A 16,197-nucleotide genomic window follows, 5' to 3' on the forward strand; every position below is an offset into this window, starting at 1 on the left:
ACACATCCCTTTTAAGTCCTTCCAAAGAGTATTCTTCATTTTAGCAAAGCATGCGTTAATTCTGATCTGTTTTCTCAGCTTTCCTTTCCCTGTGGCTCTAAGCCTTATCACACCGAAGCAGTGTAAAGCCGACAGGAATACTCTTGGAGCTTTTGCCAGAGGTCTGAACAGAAACAGAGAAACTAAGCAGAGCATGGGCAGTTTCCTTCTGTTAGTGTCTGCCAAAAGCTCTCAGTGGCAGCACAGACAAACAAAATGTGCCTGTAAATTCAAGGGAGAAGAAAATCACACTGATGGCCTTTACAGACACTTGGAGAACTAACAACAAGTTCTGTGAAGATTTGGTTGAAGTTGTTCAAAATGGAACTGCTCGGAATCCTTTCTTATTCAAGGGAAGTTTCCGGTATGCCAATTTACAATAAGCCTTTTAAAGTCCTCATTTTAGCTAGTAAAAAGCTGTAAATTGTTGTACTAGTAATATCATATAGCACATTCACACATAGTACATGGTAAACAAAGCTACCCAGAATGCCTGTTCTGAAAATCACTAAACCCAAAGGCCAGGAATCAACAGCATAAAGATCAAATAGGATTGACTAAGTAGTGTAGATATAAAGAATAAATAGCTCTAAGAGAGAGGAGGGCCACGAGGATGATCAGGGGCTGGAGCACCTCCCATGTGAAGACAGGTTGGGAAAGTTGGGGCTGTTCAGCCTGGAAAAGAGAAGCTGCGTGGAGATCTCAGAGCAGCTTCCAGTGTCTGAAAGGGCCTAGAAGGATGCTGGAGAGGGACTCTTCATTAGGGACTGCAGTGATAGGACAAGGGGTGATGAGCTCAAACTGAAACAGAGTAAGTTCAGGTTAGATATAAGGAAGAAGTTCTTTACCATGAGAGTGGTGAGGCACTGGCACAGATTGCTCAAGGAAATTGTGAATGAGCCAACCCTGGCAGTGTTCAAGGCCAGGTTGGACAGAGCCTTTGGTGACATGGTCTAGTGTGAGGTGTTCTGCTCATGGTAGGGGGGTGGAACTGGATGATCTTAAGGCCCTTTCCAACTTGAACCATTCTATAAGTGATTCACTTTCTCTAATGGCTGGCAGGGACAAAAAAGAAAAAGAGATGTACCGGAAATGGACAAGAGCTCCACAAGCAAAGGCAAGACAAAAAAACAGGGAGAAGGGAAACATAAGGAAAAATTTACAAACTAGATAGGACGGGCTCAAAAGTTATTTGAATCAGATGAGGAAGATTTGAAGCTAGTGTAGAACTTGCCTGAGGAAGCGGAAATATCAAAACAAGAGAGAAGACAGATGTGTTCTGAATAGCTCACTGGGGATAAAGCGAAAGAAGCTGAGCAGCCAGAAGAAAAGACAGTAGCTCTAGAAGTCAACACAGAAGACCAAAGCAAAAAAAAAAATCAAACACTAGGCAAATTTCTGATCTCAGTAACAGGGCCCAAACCACACAAATGCTCTGCTGCATTGAGCCTGCCTGAATGCAACATAAAAGGTGCCTTGTGACAGGTACAGAAAACCAGCCTCTGAACACATTAAGTGCAATTCTGTTATGAAGTACACATCTGACATGCAAGAGGCTGACAGTAAACAAGCAGGGTTAAAATGAAACTCAAGGTGTTATCTTCCCTTCTACAAAACCGATACTGCCACCTTCAATCTGTTCTTCCCAAATTAAATTTAGTATCAGTACAGAGAGTAAGAAAGGGATACAGTATGTTACTATTACAGTGCATTTTCAGTAAAATAGCTATAACCAAAATCATTCACCAAACCAAGAGCAAACTGTGGGAGGGCAAAGCATAGACAAATATTTAGCTGCTATGATTTCCACTAACAACAAAAGACTCCAGTGATTACAACTGCAATTAAGAACATCCCAACAGCATCGTCTTCCTGATTCACATTACTCACTTGTCTTCCATCCTTTTCTTTCAACTATTATTCATGTCTTATCTAACTGAATGTTATGGTGAGGACACTTAATATATAGATGTATGTGAGAGACCAGCTGTAATTACAATTTACTGTTAACCTTAAGAATATTCTTCACAGTAACAGAACTAATAGAAACAGAAGACTGGATAAAAATTATGTTGTAAAGGTAGAAGAGAACAAAGGAAAAGCTATTTCAGCTAGCCTTATATTTTCTTTCTAATATCAAATTCACCTGCTGACACAGTTTGGTATTTAGAATACCTAAGGAGATCCAGGGCCAAATAACGGTGTGATGCACTGTGGGATCTCAGTTATTTCACTCCTTCACTTCAACCCCACTCTTCCTTTTGCAGTTTCTAGTCACACACTTTCTCTCAAACTGACCTTGAATTTGACAGTCGACTCCAACACTACACGAGATTTACAAATATGATTAGGGTATAAGAACAGGATACATCAGAGAGACCTTCCCCAGCTAATCAATTAATCATGTTACAGAACACATATCCATGAACATAATTTCCAGTGTTGTGACATTTAATGTATTAATCAAGCCAAGCCCAGAGGTACAGACCAAAGCCAGCTCACTCTGCTGGGAGAGCCAGTGCAGCTCCTTCTGTCCTGCCCCCACACTCCACACAACAGGCTTGTGTGCATCTAATTCTCCAAGCTTATTTTAGTTTGAATCAGATCCACAAGATGGTATCAAGTTGTTGAGATTGCTCTGCAATTTCAGGAAGTGGCCTACAGAAACTAAATTTCTGTAGTTTTTACATTTAAAAGCACAGAGAAGAAAATTCCGCCCAGAGGTCTGTGTAAGTGCCTGATGAACACCCTTATCTCTAGGTGAAACACTTGAAAACCCAGCATCTCTTATGTCAGTGTTCCCTGCCAGCCCAGGTCTGGAAATGGACAGAGTTCAGCAGCGTTATTCACAGTATGTTTTATAAGATCTGAATTATCTTAATGCTACAGTTACACTCTTTCTTGTATGCCCTTCCCTCAAGAGGTAGTCTTTATTTAATGGCTGCAGCTTTCCATCTGCATGAGGCTTCATCACAACAGCAGCTCATGCAAATGCTAGCATGCCGAACAAAGAGTGATGAAATATCAGAGCACAGGTAGACAGCAAGTGATGGCAGAGATCTGTATTTCAAATGCTTATATTAGGATCTTCTAGGAAAACTAGTCTCTTTTCTTTCTCAGTCATCCCATCTGAAACACAAGTCCAGAAGTAACACTTTTCATTCTTACAGAGTTCGTGCTTTTCTTTCTGTAGATCTCAAAATACAAAAGCAGGTAAGAACTGTCTGTTCAGCCTGTAACAACCCTGCCTGCACTAACTCCTGTCAAATGCACTGCCAGGTCAATAGGCAAACCCCAAATGTCAGTTCTTAGCTTTGCTTCAAGTTTCCATAGCAAACATTTGCAAAGTAAAAGCAGGCTGTGTCCAAGCTGCTTGCCTCTAAAAGCAGAAGTTATTGATGCTGCTTCTTTGGAGGCAACAGTAAAACTGCCACTGGGGAGAAAGTGTGATACCTGGAGCTCTTCATTCAGAATAGATGGGGCTAAACCTCATGACCTGGGCAAGCTGTACTTAGAGCCAAAAGACTCATTGGTCAGAAAACCAAGTGACTCCTTCAACACAAAATGCTCCTTTTCACTTTTCAAAAGATCCCTTTGTGACATGAAACAGCAGCAAAACTCCAGCTTTTTTGTCACCTTCCACCATCTGACAGTTTCTTTAACATTACACAATTCCTATGAGTAGCAGACGACACTTGTTCAACCTTTTGACAGCATAGTAGGTTTTCGGAGCTTTTTTGTGTCGAGATGTTTAAGGGCAGAAAAAAGGATTGAGAAAAATCATATATAGAGTCATCACGCTCCCCAAGTAATAGTTTTACCTTTTAAAAGCTACATTTAAAATTACCTTTAGTGGCAAACTTTATACTCTGTTTAAAAAAGTCTTTCAAAATTAATAGGGTAAACAGCAACCAAAGCACATCTATACCTCTGTGCCCTGCAAACGTACCCTTCTTACTATCAATTCTTTTCTCTCCTTCTGAAACCACCAATAATCACATCCTCTAATGAAAAACCAAACACCTCAATTTATTTCAAAATTAGTCACAAATGGAGCGAGCTAAAAAAGCCTCCATTTGACAGCTGGTGACCTGTAAGAAACAGACCTCTGCTAAAGCTGAGAGAGACACAGATGATGTGGTAAAATTTAAAGAGCAGTAAGGATCCAACCTACGGACAGGCTCTTTGCAAACAGTCTTAAAATTCACAAATTGCAATAGAATGACTACAGTCATAGAGACATTCCAGAAGGCTCTCCACCATCACTGAATAAGGAAAGGCAAGAGTAATAGGCTCCACTTCTAACCCTTTCTTTCTACACCAATTGCTCAGAGTTTGCATTTGAGTTCTAACTAGAGAAGAGGAAAGCGAAGCAGAAGAAAACACAGCACATCTAAAACCATTCCAATCTCTGAGTGACAAGGACAAAAAGCAGACAACGAAACAGGATGTCTTTTAACAACAGATCACCAATTTAAGTGCAGCTTAGTCTAGACTATTGCAGAGGATGCCTTCCATGCTCTACCTGCCCTAAGAGCTAACAGGCTTTGGCCCTGCAGGCCTTTTAAATGACAAAATTTGATCAACATGGCTTCAGTCTAGGAGCAGCTCAGGTCAGCCGTGACTGAAACTCACGTGGCTTTCAGGCACCCTGCAGCAGTTGCACTGCCCTAAGTTTCAATGAGTGGGAGAAATTTCTGTATAGCACTGATAAGGGCTAAAGACGTCTTTGGAAAAGGATGGCTAGCCACTCTCCAATAAACCTTGTTTCTCTACATGCCTTGTCCTCATTAGCTCCCTCTCCGAGGCACCCAAAGGTGTCCCAGTTTTTTCCAATACAGAATTCCAGAGCAGCAGTAAACATGCAAACAACAGAATCCTCTGCAATATAAAGCAGACATTCTCACTAACAATGCAGAACAAAAAATTTGCCACTTATTCACCTGGAATGAAAACAAACACTTTACTCATGGTTTAGAGACGGCATGACACCTTCCTAAACAGTAAAGTGGAGAGCACCATCCAAACTGATATTCCATGTAAAAGCTCTTGTGAAGCTACAGTATCATCATGCACTATCCAGATGAAACTATCATTGACTTAAGTGTTAGAAAAGGAGAAACAATATACAAAAATTCTATATAGGTATATTCTTACTGAAAGTAAGTGAAGTAATTGGCTATCTTGTTATTTGCATTAATGGTGACAGAAACAAACTGCTGGGAAATGCTGGAAAACAGAGCTCAACCTTTCCATCAGGAAAACCACAAAACACTCCATGTGCCAGTGAACGATTTCACATTGTGGAGAAAGCCAGTGCCTGCGCTGTAGACAAATCCTTGGTTGACCTCATCAGCTCCTGGAGCACAGGCCTTGCTGTCAAAGCCAAATCCCAGCATTATTGTCTTCTGCATCTCCCTGACAGCCACTTCTTTGCTCTTGGACATCACCACCCACAGAGGCAGGAGGATTCACCTGCAAAGTGTTACAGGTCCCTTTGGGATCAGCATCTCACACTCCCCACTGTATTTGTTCTCTGCACAGGTTCTCTACTGTCCTTACTGAAGCAAATTGCAAGAGCCCTATTCATCTTCGGCCCAACACCCATGACCGTGGCTGCCACAGGTACATTACTATACCTAGCACACCTAGTTTCCATACTCAGTGGTATGGAAAATTCTGTGCTGGCGCAGCTGGTTTTGGTGCTCCATGAGGGAGCAACTCCTACTTGGAGAGCTGTACAGGATTACAGCAATAACTGTTAACTTGACTTCATGGATTCTGCTTCTCTAGTACTAAATTTTTCTCTAGTACTGAACTTTTGTTGGGCGTTTGCCCTTCCCCAAAGCAGATTAGACATCAGTAACCCTGCATTAAAAGCTTCAATACCACTAAACAGTGAATTTTTAGTTTCCCATCACGATAACTGAGACAATGCACCACATCTCAATGTTTCTGATACACTTCCCAACTGGCTTACTTATTTCTGCTCTCCGCCTTTCTCCCCACCCAGATAATCACAGATTAGACTAGTGAAATAGGATCTCATCAGGTGCAGGTGTTCCTCCTTTTCTTCCCTGGCACAAAGGACAGAGTATTTGGACAACCCCGGTAGACAGTAACACACAGAAAAGATTCTTATTTCATATGCATGAGACATATCTGCAGCTCCAGCGGGACTGACACACAGACTGGAAAAAGAACCTTGTTTACTCTCAACCACAGACAAGTCTAATTAATTTCTTTTAACTTCCACGAGACTGCCTTACCCTGGGGAATCAAGGGTGTGCAGTGTAATGAACTGGACAGAAGAAAATTAAACAGTAGCAACTCATTCCTTGCATGACCACCTCCAAATTTAAACTTTTTGCAGACCAAAGTCAACTCAACATATGCCCTCTCTGCAAACTACCGGCAAGTCATACAGTTTACAAGCAAGAGCAGGTTACACTGAAAAACCTTCAGCTTTTGACAAGGACAGACTGCTTTATTCACCTTTGAAGGCTGTTGCGGTAAGACCTCCATTTCCCTACTGTTTGCCACTTGAGCATTTTAGCAACACTGCTATTTGCCTGTACAGACTGCTTAAGTCTGTATACATTACTTCTGTAGTTTGTTGAAACATTTACCACCTGCAGAAACACAGTGCCCTCTAGCTCCGGACAAACTCAAGAATTTTCCTGTTTCCTTCAAGTCCAGCAGCTACAAAGGAGACAGCAAGAGCATTCTGTTACCTGTTCCCTGTACTCTTACCTGTCCTGGGGTCAAACAGCTGGTTGGCCTCCAAGTCTGTGAAGGTGCTGAAGCAAATGGGACATTTAAAAGAGGCACGATTGGTGGAGTCTCTCTCATCTGTCTCAATCCTCCTCCTCATGTGGTCCAGCTTGTACTTCACCACGTTAACCAGAAGGCGGTAGTTGATGAAGTAGTAGTTATGACGGGTGGTTTTGCCATCTGGAGCTGTCTCTACCCTCATCCTGCATTTGATGAACTTGTCACCCTTGAGGGTGTTGAGGACAGCCCGCAACTGCTTCCTGTCAAACTTAAGGAGCTCTAACATGTCCTCTTCCTTCACACAGGGGTTCCTGATGAGAATGTCCAGAGCCAAAGCATGTTCAATGCCATAAAAGCCACGCACCACATATTTGGCAAGGCGTTTGAGAGCTGCTGGGACCTCAGTGAGAACGTCTGGGTCAGTCATAGCAGGTTCAGATCCTGAGCTTCATGTATACTGCAATAAAAAAAGGCAGACAGATTCTTAGGTAGTCTTCTGACTTCAGAAGTTTAATCTCAAAGCTAAGAAAATAATGGGGTGTTTCCCATTTCTCTTTCCCAAGCCTTGCACTGTCTTCTTGGGTATTACTAATGACACTGCTACAGAAGTAGAACTAGGAAATGGTACCTCTCATTCAAACAAAATGATTGAAAACTTAAAGCCAAAAGAAGTTGGTACCATAGCATACAGCAGATTTCATTTCTACTCAGTTACAGCCAACAGGGCTGGAATAAGAAAGCTGTCTTGAAGCTGAGCTCCAGGAGACAGCTTCATGATCAGTTGAGACTTGAAGCTTGGGAGAAGCTGAAAAAGGCTACAGCAAGAGAGGTCTTAGCCCAAGAGTGGAGTAGTCTTGTGGTCCCAGTTGACATCACTTTATCACACTGTAAGTAGCTCTGCCTGGTTCTACTCCTCAGGCATCGCTGGGAAGAGATATTACATGAGGACAGCTTGCTAGCACAGGCTGGTATGCACTCAAACAGAAGCCCCCAGCTGCACAATGCAAACAAATAGACTTTTCCCCTACTTTCTTATAAATGGACCCTAGTCAAGCATTTGCAGCATGAAAACTGTTAGCACTGCCAACTTCTGTATCACAGACTGCTTTAGCCTCGATCTTAGATGAGCAAATAGGACCTTACAAGGACTGAGCCTTCATTTGGGCCTTAAGAAGCCCATGAATAATACAGCATGATAAATGAAGTAAAAATGAAGACTTAATGAACATGAAAAGATGATGTGTTTAAAAAAAAAAAATATTCCAGAAGTATCCTTTGAGATAGTTACCAGGGCTCACCACGTTGCCTGTGACAAGACAGTCATTTCTAAATACTGTATTTTCACTTCATTTTAATTCACCTTGACATCAAATGGCACAAATAGTCACAAAAATGATATGCTTCTGGGACATACACTGGATCGTATACAGGACCATATAATGCAAGGAATTCCTCAGATTGTCACCTCTGCCACAGACATAGCCAAAAATCAAACCCCAGCAGGCAAGTAACAGCAGTGACTCTTTTGAAGTAGCCAGTTTTGTCCACTGGAGAGAGAAAGGGAAGCAACACCATAAGGCACAGAACAAAGGCTCACTGTCATTTCACAGAGTGGCTTTGCATATTTCCCTTCCACTCTTTCAAGTCTGCAGGTAATAAAATTTCTCCTCTGCTCATAATGCACTAGGATTCCCATATATGAAAGGTTTCAGATAAGCATGATGTATTATAGGTGGTTTTGAAATACCCTTTCAGGGGGCTGTACTTCCAGACAACTTCAAATAACATTTGAAACAGCTTTTTACAATGAGACTCCTATGCTAGTTCAGGATATGAATAACTACTTCTTAAGCAAAAGGTTCCTTCAACTGAAGAAAAACCCCACACCTTAATTTCTGTTTGTTCGTCATTGCCAAGCAATTTTTATCTGTGAACCAATACCATAAATAGCAAAACTCTGCCAATCTCAAGTTTTGCTATCATTAGATATTTCACACATTGTATATGCACCTCCCTAGCATTCAGGACTCAAAGGAAAGAGGAGACTGACAGCAGAAGAAAGGATCTGAATGGGTATCCTGTTTTCTAAATCATTATCATAAAACCTGCAATATCTTTTCTGACAAACGGAACTTTTCTATATTCCAGGCACTAAGACATCCCCCTGAAATCACCAAGCTCTATATGTAACCAAGCAGCTGATGACTCACTTCCATCAGCTAAGACTACTCAAAAATCTGTGATCATTTATCACATTTGTCTGCTTGGATATTTTTGGTTTCATATGAGAAACATTGCCCTCCCAAAAAACTTTAAGCAACCTTACCCACTGAAGCTTTATTACTCTCCAGACCCTCTTCTGCAACTAAGGTGGTATGTTCCTCTCAAGAGTTAGCACAGTACAACTGCAAAGCAATTAAGCTGTGGATTGTCCTGTCTTTTCTGCCTTTTGGGTAAGAAAAAAACCCACACTCTCTTCTTTTAAAATGCTTTCCTGCTTGAGCTTTTCTTCTTCTCTAACTTAGGGTCAAATGGTATTCACAGTGCTCAAATTGAAATGGGACTGCACATTTGCTGACTGCTAGCATGCAGGCTGAGTATAGCTTACAGAAAACTGCTTGGATGTCCAGCTCCAGCTTTCCTTCAAGGAAATTAAAGTATGTTTATTATGGAATGAATTAGCTGTGAAACAAGTACTTCTACAGTCAGTTAGCTTTCTTTTGCATGCCAGATACATAATGATTTCTCTTACACAAAGGATGGGTTTGCATTAAAGGTAAAAGCATTAGCAATAAAGGATGCCCCATCATGAGTTAGCCATACAGTACTTTTGAATTTGTAAATCAGACCCAATCTGAACACCACCACAGAATGCTGCCCTTGAAAAAGAGCTTCCATTGGAATTATTACAGTCTTTCAGTCACTTAAAGATAAATCTTGCTTTTGACTGTCTGTCAGCTACGTACTGATAGTACAAAACAATGTCAATGCAGAAGCAGGCCACAAGCTTGAATTTGATTAAACATTACTTAGTTTAAGCACATTACAACACTAATGTAAAGATCAATTTTAAATAAAAACTAGCACCCCAGGAGAGATTTTAAAAGTGAAAAGGTTCTTCACCCCTTCTCTCCTCACTGTTCCCTGAAATTCCCTTGCAGAAAACCCTGGAATGCAACCTGCAGTGAGTGGGCACTCACTGAAAACTGGTTTTAAATAAGCACATTTCACCCTGGATACCTCACCTGAGAACCAAGGGAAAGCGTTTTCTCTCCAAGAACCTCACTGGTAAGGCAGCTGCAGATTTCCACAGGCACTTTCAAAACAGGTTTAAAGTACAGTTTCCCAAATATTGTACTCAAACAGCTTCAGCTGAGGCTTACAAGGGACTAATAAGTAAAACCACCTCTAAGAGTCTATGCTTTCCCCTTGGTTTTCAGCAATAATTAAAGGTTTAATAATATTTCTTAGTGTCAATCTCTAGAAAACATTTTTTTTTTTCACCTAAAGAGGTGAAACCAGGAGTTTTTACACAATTATTTCCCCTCCTTTAATAGAGATTTTTAGTGATGTCCTCAGGTAATAGTGGGCATCTTGAGTGCAACACTGATTTTCTTCCAGGCATGGACATACGGACATGCAAACATTCTAGAAACACCACAAACCATTCTTTCCCATTAATCTCCACTTCAGAAAGTGGAGTAACACAGATTAAGTCCTGAAGAAGACAGCCATTGGGTGAGAGAACCAAGGGACTAGTGTCAGCTTTAAGACAGAAAAGAAGAAAAAAAAAATAAAATCAAGAAATAAAGCCAAAGAACACCCTTGTCAAGCTTTGTTACATGAAAGTCAACAGCGCTGAGCACATCTAACTTAGCTCTAAAAATAAGCTTGGACACATGTTGAGCAAGCACCAGTTTTGATATTACATTAAGGCCTAATGCCAGACTGATCAAAAGTAAGGGTTCGAACAAGATCTGTATGGCTGGCTGAAGGACATGTTTTGCAACATCATTCTTGATGATCATGTAAACTAGACAATACAGAATGATGGCACAAGACAAGCACTTCCAGAACTCTTCCAGGCCAGGGACTAACACTGTTTCTCCAGAAAAAGCTGACTTCTGAGCCATGAAGAATCCCAGCCTACAGCATAAGCACTGCAAATCCTTACTACCTTTCAGTAGGCAAGAAAGACAGTGATGCAGCTCACAAGCTGTAATCCAGTGCCACAAGAATATCAGTTTAAGATTCAAAAGCAGAGGACTTCAGCGCTGCAACCTTGAGCAGTGATTTCACCTTCTATCAAAGCAGTAAGTCAAGCCTGAATTAATTACATGTGCAAAGAAATATGATAACAACTTCTAACAAGGTTTTAATGGACCTGCATCTGTTTCCTAATAATGTCTGTACTTCATTAATAATGTATGAACATCAAGGGATATTGTCAGGGAAAAAAAAAGAGAAAAAGAAAAGCAATGGCCAAGATACACCACAACGCAGTAAGCACCTACAGCACCAATAATAAAGCACACTGAGAAGGATGAGACTCAGACACCCAAAAGGAGTATTTTCCATATTTAAGAACGGGTTTAAGAGACAGCTGTTGGGGAACTGTTCTGGGGAAATAAGTGAATACAATGAAATATTATGGGAACATAGATCTGCCTGTGTTATTTCAGTAGGACAGTAAGCCTAAATACACACAGGTCTTGGGCATAACTTGAGATGCCAGAAAGGAAACTGAGAGAGCAGGTGACCATCAAAAACACATTCAGTCTGATCAAAGACAATTTAGAAGCCAGAAATTCAACTGAGCAAACATCTCCACTGGTCAGGACGTTCCTGATGCAGCATTGAAGCAACTCAACTCTTCTTCTCTGTGTACCAAGACTTCAAGAATACTTTTGCAAGCTCAACCAGGAATTGTGCTAAGGATACTGAATCTGTTTTGCTTCCTGCTTTTCCTGACTAAAGCTGAGACGAAAGACAAAAAAGTCCTAAAAAGGTGATATCTAGAAGGCACAAAGTAGATGAAACTAGAACTACAAGTTATGAAAGCATAAGTCAGCCAGTGAATTAACCCGAATTTTTACCTAATACTCCAAATGAATATCACTTTAACATAACTCTGAGGCTCATATTAATTCCACCAGTAATTTTACCTCAAGCAAATTAATGAAGTCTCACTGTTCATATATTTGACAACGAAAACAGTGTAAGAGCAGGATCTGGAAAAAGGAAGCAGACTCATCTTTACTCATTTTGGTATACAAACCCTTTTTAACACTCCAGAACTCTTCTGGAGGAAAACCTGAGAGTTGCAGGGTTGGCTTGGAACTTAGGTCTATCAGACATACTGTTAAATCCTGGAAAGGTGCTTCCTCCTTTTCCCCACATCTAATTTAAATCATTAGTGCTCTTTTTCACTAAATCTTCAGGCTGGATTTTGGTGATCTAGTGTGAGACATTCCTGCCCATGGCAGGGGGGCTGGAACTGGATGATCTTAAGGTCTTTTCCAACCCAAACCATCCTGTGATTTGTCTGGAAAACATTTGTGCAGGCTTCTGCCATAAGACTTCTTTAAAAGGAAAAAAAATTAATTGCTTATACCACTGACACAATTTCTTCAGGAAAAATCAAAATCAGGTTATAAGAGGAGTCCCTTGCTTGTAAACATGGCAAGTACAACAGCCTCTTGTGAGCCAGTGTATACCATATCCCACTTCAGTAGTTACTTGCAAACACCAGATCCTAGTTTTGTAGTCTCTCACTCTAATAAAATCTAGAATTCTGTCTTCCAGAAGATGATGAGGTTATGCTGAGGGATGATTCTAAATCTTCCCAACTACAGGGAAGGAAGGCACAAATTTTAGAACTATAGTGGGAAAACATGCTATCAAGATTTTAAATGTCTGTATAATGTAACCTCAGACACTACTCATCCTTTCCAGAAACTGGGAAATGGCACAGAATCTGCCATTTTCAAGTCTGCTTTTTCATTTTTCTCTGTAGAGAGTGGGTGATCTGTGCAATATGTCCCTATTATCCTGAACTGCCTTTATCCCATATCAGTTGCAAACCCAAAGTCTTCTGGCATTTTATCAGAAGCTTATGGAATTTCATTCCCTGGTGACTTAGGAACACTACTGCTCAGCCTTCCATCTGCACGAGAAGTCATGTATGTTCATTGCAAGACCTGCTCTGAAGTATTAAAGGAGAAAAGAACAAATTGCTTTCACTCAAATAGTACCTCCCTGTTGGCATTCCATAAACTGAAACCAGGAGGCCACAAGTATCAATGGGTTTTCTTCACTGAAAATGAAAAGTTGAACTACAGCAGCACATGGAAAGGCTGAAGGGCCTGGCTGAAATTAGGACATTTTTCACCTAATTTCACAAGTAAAAATACATGGAACCATATATAAGGCCACACAGTCTGCCCATGCAAGGCAGAAATTGAACAATGCAGGCTCAGGATTTAATTCTCAGTCACATTCATAATCTCAGGACTTAATTCTCAGTCACATTCATAATCTAAACCTGACCTAGAAAATAGCAAGATGTCAGTAAATTAAAGGACTATCTATGTGCATGTATACAAACAGATGCAGTACTCAGAAGTCCTTCAAATACATGTTAGCATTAACAAACTATTTACAGTTGTAGACAAAAAAATTACAAGTCCACTATATATGGAAGGCCAAACTTAGTGGCTAGAATAGTGAAGGTACAGTTTTCTGTTCCACCTTAAGTCTAATTATACCCTCCCTCCCACCAAGAAATCTTTCTTTCCCTTCCCAGCCTCCAGCAACAACCCCCACCATTCCGGGCTCATTTTGACACTTGCCTGTTCATGTTGAAAGGTGAATTAAGTTGGTAAAAAGTGAAAAACTGATGTGTCAAAAAGCAATAAATAGGGTATTTTTGAGGGAGAGCAAGGGGGAAAGCTCAAAAACTGGATCACTCACATGACCAATGAAGAACCTACACAAAACACAGAGAAGAAAGCATGGCTAGGGGTGTGGAAGAGCGAGCTTTCTCCATGAGGTGGCATAGATGTTAAAGTGACTCAATTGTGACGTATAGCCACTAGAACATTTTAACCATAGACATCAGAAACTATTACAAGAAATAAGAGCACTTGTCACAAACATCAAGCTTCAGGTAGTCATGATTACACCAAAATACACTGGGCTTAACCCCAGCATTCCTTGTTAAGTTTCTGACAAGAAGAAAGAAAGAATTATTTGTCATATGCTGCATTCAATGGGACCTGGGCCACCACACCTCTCATCATGATAGATGATATGAGTGCTACTGTCTGATTTTCAGGAATTTCAGATGAAGATTTATGCAAGTATTAGGTTCAGAAATGTTTTAGTGCATCGGGGTGTAGCAAACAAGTGCATACACTAGGGATTTAAGCAATAAAGAAACAGAAAAACTAAGTAACAAAATACCAGATAACTAAGTAACAAGATACCATTCATGCAGTTTCTTGTTTAGTGAAGAATTCACTAAAGCATCCTGTGTGAAAGCAAGCTGTAAATGGTATCTGAAAGGATGTAGAAGGTAGGAATGAAATTCCCATCATCCCTTATTGCTTCCAGAAAGGTATTTCCTCCTCTCCCAAGCACACGCCTCTGCTCTCTCCCATGCCAGCTCTAGCACTCAGAAGGCCTGCCTGTGCACCGATTTGCATCACTAAAAGGCATAAAAGTACCTCTTCTACTACCCCTTTTACTAGTTTTTTTTTTGACAGTTTAATGAGCTAGCGGAAAAGTCTGACGAGCAAGAGAAACAAGAGATGTGAGAGGATGCCAGTGCAGGGGAAAAGATGAAAGAAAAAATTCCACCTTTTGCAACTGAAAAATATGCCACCTGTATTATGTGAAAATGTGCCTTAACTATGCACTGCTGAACACCTTTTTCAGAATGCTGATCTTCCTTCTGAACCACCTGTAAGGATACAAGTTTGGCAGCTGGGTCCATTTAACAGCTCAGGGCCATTATATGTGACATTCATCTGCTTCATAAGGAAGCAGCAAGCTCGTGAAGCCAAAAGAAAGCTAATGCTTAAAACAAAAATACCTTGCTGACCTGGAGAACTGAATGCTTTCACCATATGGGCTCAACCAGTGGTCAAACCTGGAAAAAAAAAGGGATGAGCTAGATTTGTTACAGTGCGCCAGTTATGACCCAGATTCCCCTAATTTCGCAGCTTCCTTGAGATTACAAATCACAGAATCAACTCAGTTGGAAAAGACCTTTAAGCTCATCAAGTCCAAACTTTACCCCAGCCCTGCTAAGGCCACCATTAACCCATGGTCACCAAGGCCCTTGTCTACACGATGTGTGAACACTTCCAAGGATGGTGACTCCACCACTGCCCTGGGCAGCCTGAGCCTTTTCTTCTCCACACTGACCCCCTCCCAGGTTCTTCAACCGTTCCCCATCACGCTTGTGCTCCAGGCCCTGCATCAGCTCCATTGCCCTTCTCTGGCCCCGCTCCAGCACCTCAATGTCTCTCTTGTAATGAGAGGCCCAGAAGTGAACATAGGATTCGAGGTGGGGCCTCACCAGTGCCCAGTACAGGGGGACGATCACTGCCCTGGCCCTACTGGCTACACTATAATTGCACAGATTTCATAGATCGTTGTAGCAGACTAATCTTTCAAGCCAAGCAAAGCAGAGAAGCCCTTATGCTACCTGCACAGCTTCCTATTCCATACCCGCTTTTACATGTTTATTTTTAAACATTCAATCGTGCAGGCTCCTGTAGGAGACAGAGGGAAAGGGGCTTAGACAGTATTCCCTAAAACAAATAACCCAAACAACCAAGGAAACCCTCCAAACCACGCCAGAGGAGGGGCACACGGTGGCACCGAGCCTGAGGCAAAGCGAGCTGTGAGGGCAACGGCCCAGCCAGACAGCACTCGGGGAACACGAACCCCAAACAACTGGGAAAGGGGGGCAGAGAGCGCCGAGCCGGGAGCTCCTGAGGAGCCGCCTCAGCCCGCCGCGGCGGGGCCAAGAGGGGAGGAGCGGGGGGAGAGGGAGCTTGGCTGTTTGCCCCAGCGCTACCGCGTAAATGGCGGCTCAGGAGGCCGCGGCCCGGCGAGGAGACGCCGATGGCCGGGAGCGGGGCCGTTGTGTGTCCGCAGGGGAAGGAGGGTCACGTCGGCCGCTGCCCGGGGCCGGCACTGACCTGCAGCAGCCTGCGGCTCTGCCCGCTCTGAGCGGCGCTTCCGGCGTCAGAGCCTCGCGCGCTAGCTGACATCACAACGCGACGCGCACTCCCTGCCCGTGGCACCAACGCGAAAACCATCCAATCGGAGCCTCGCAAACCCTCTCCCACCGCGAGCGGTTCCCGCCCATCA

The 16,197-nt window shown here is 42.1% G+C and overlaps 2 protein-coding genes across 8 annotated transcripts in view; one reads left to right on the forward strand and one right to left on the reverse strand.

Annotated features, from left to right (window-relative positions):
* Window positions 1-16,068, reverse strand: part of GTF2E1 (general transcription factor IIE subunit 1) — a 54,618-nt gene extending 38,550 nt beyond the window's left edge. The window contains exons 1-4 of one of the 7 annotated variants that reach the window (XM_062618863.1): window positions 16,026-16,047; window positions 15,527-15,593; window positions 14,909-14,965; window positions 6,793-7,270 (exon numbers count right to left, since the gene is read on the reverse strand). In XM_062618863.1, coding sequence (XP_062474847.1) covers window positions 6,793-7,240 — 448 coding nt within the window. In that variant the 5' untranslated portion in view covers window positions 7,241-7,270; window positions 14,909-14,965; window positions 15,527-15,593; window positions 16,026-16,047. Of the gene's footprint in view, window positions 1-6,792; window positions 7,271-14,908; window positions 14,966-15,526; window positions 15,646-15,901; window positions 15,998-16,025 lie in introns of those variants that run through there. The other 6 variants (XM_062618853.1, XM_062618886.1, XM_062618867.1 and 3 more) reach the window with 6 other exon arrangements.
* Window positions 1-16,197, forward strand: part of HGD (homogentisate 1,2-dioxygenase) — a 339,522-nt gene that overhangs the window by 275,225 nt on the left and 48,100 nt on the right. The window lies entirely within an intron of this gene.

The sequence above is a fragment of the Pezoporus occidentalis genome, unplaced genomic scaffold (assembly GCF_034315485.1).
Source record: "Pezoporus occidentalis ecotype Australia unplaced genomic scaffold, CSIRO_AGI_Poc_V1 ctg104, whole genome shotgun sequence".
Taxonomy (NCBI): Eukaryota; Metazoa; Chordata; class Aves; order Psittaciformes; family Psittacidae; genus Pezoporus; species Pezoporus occidentalis.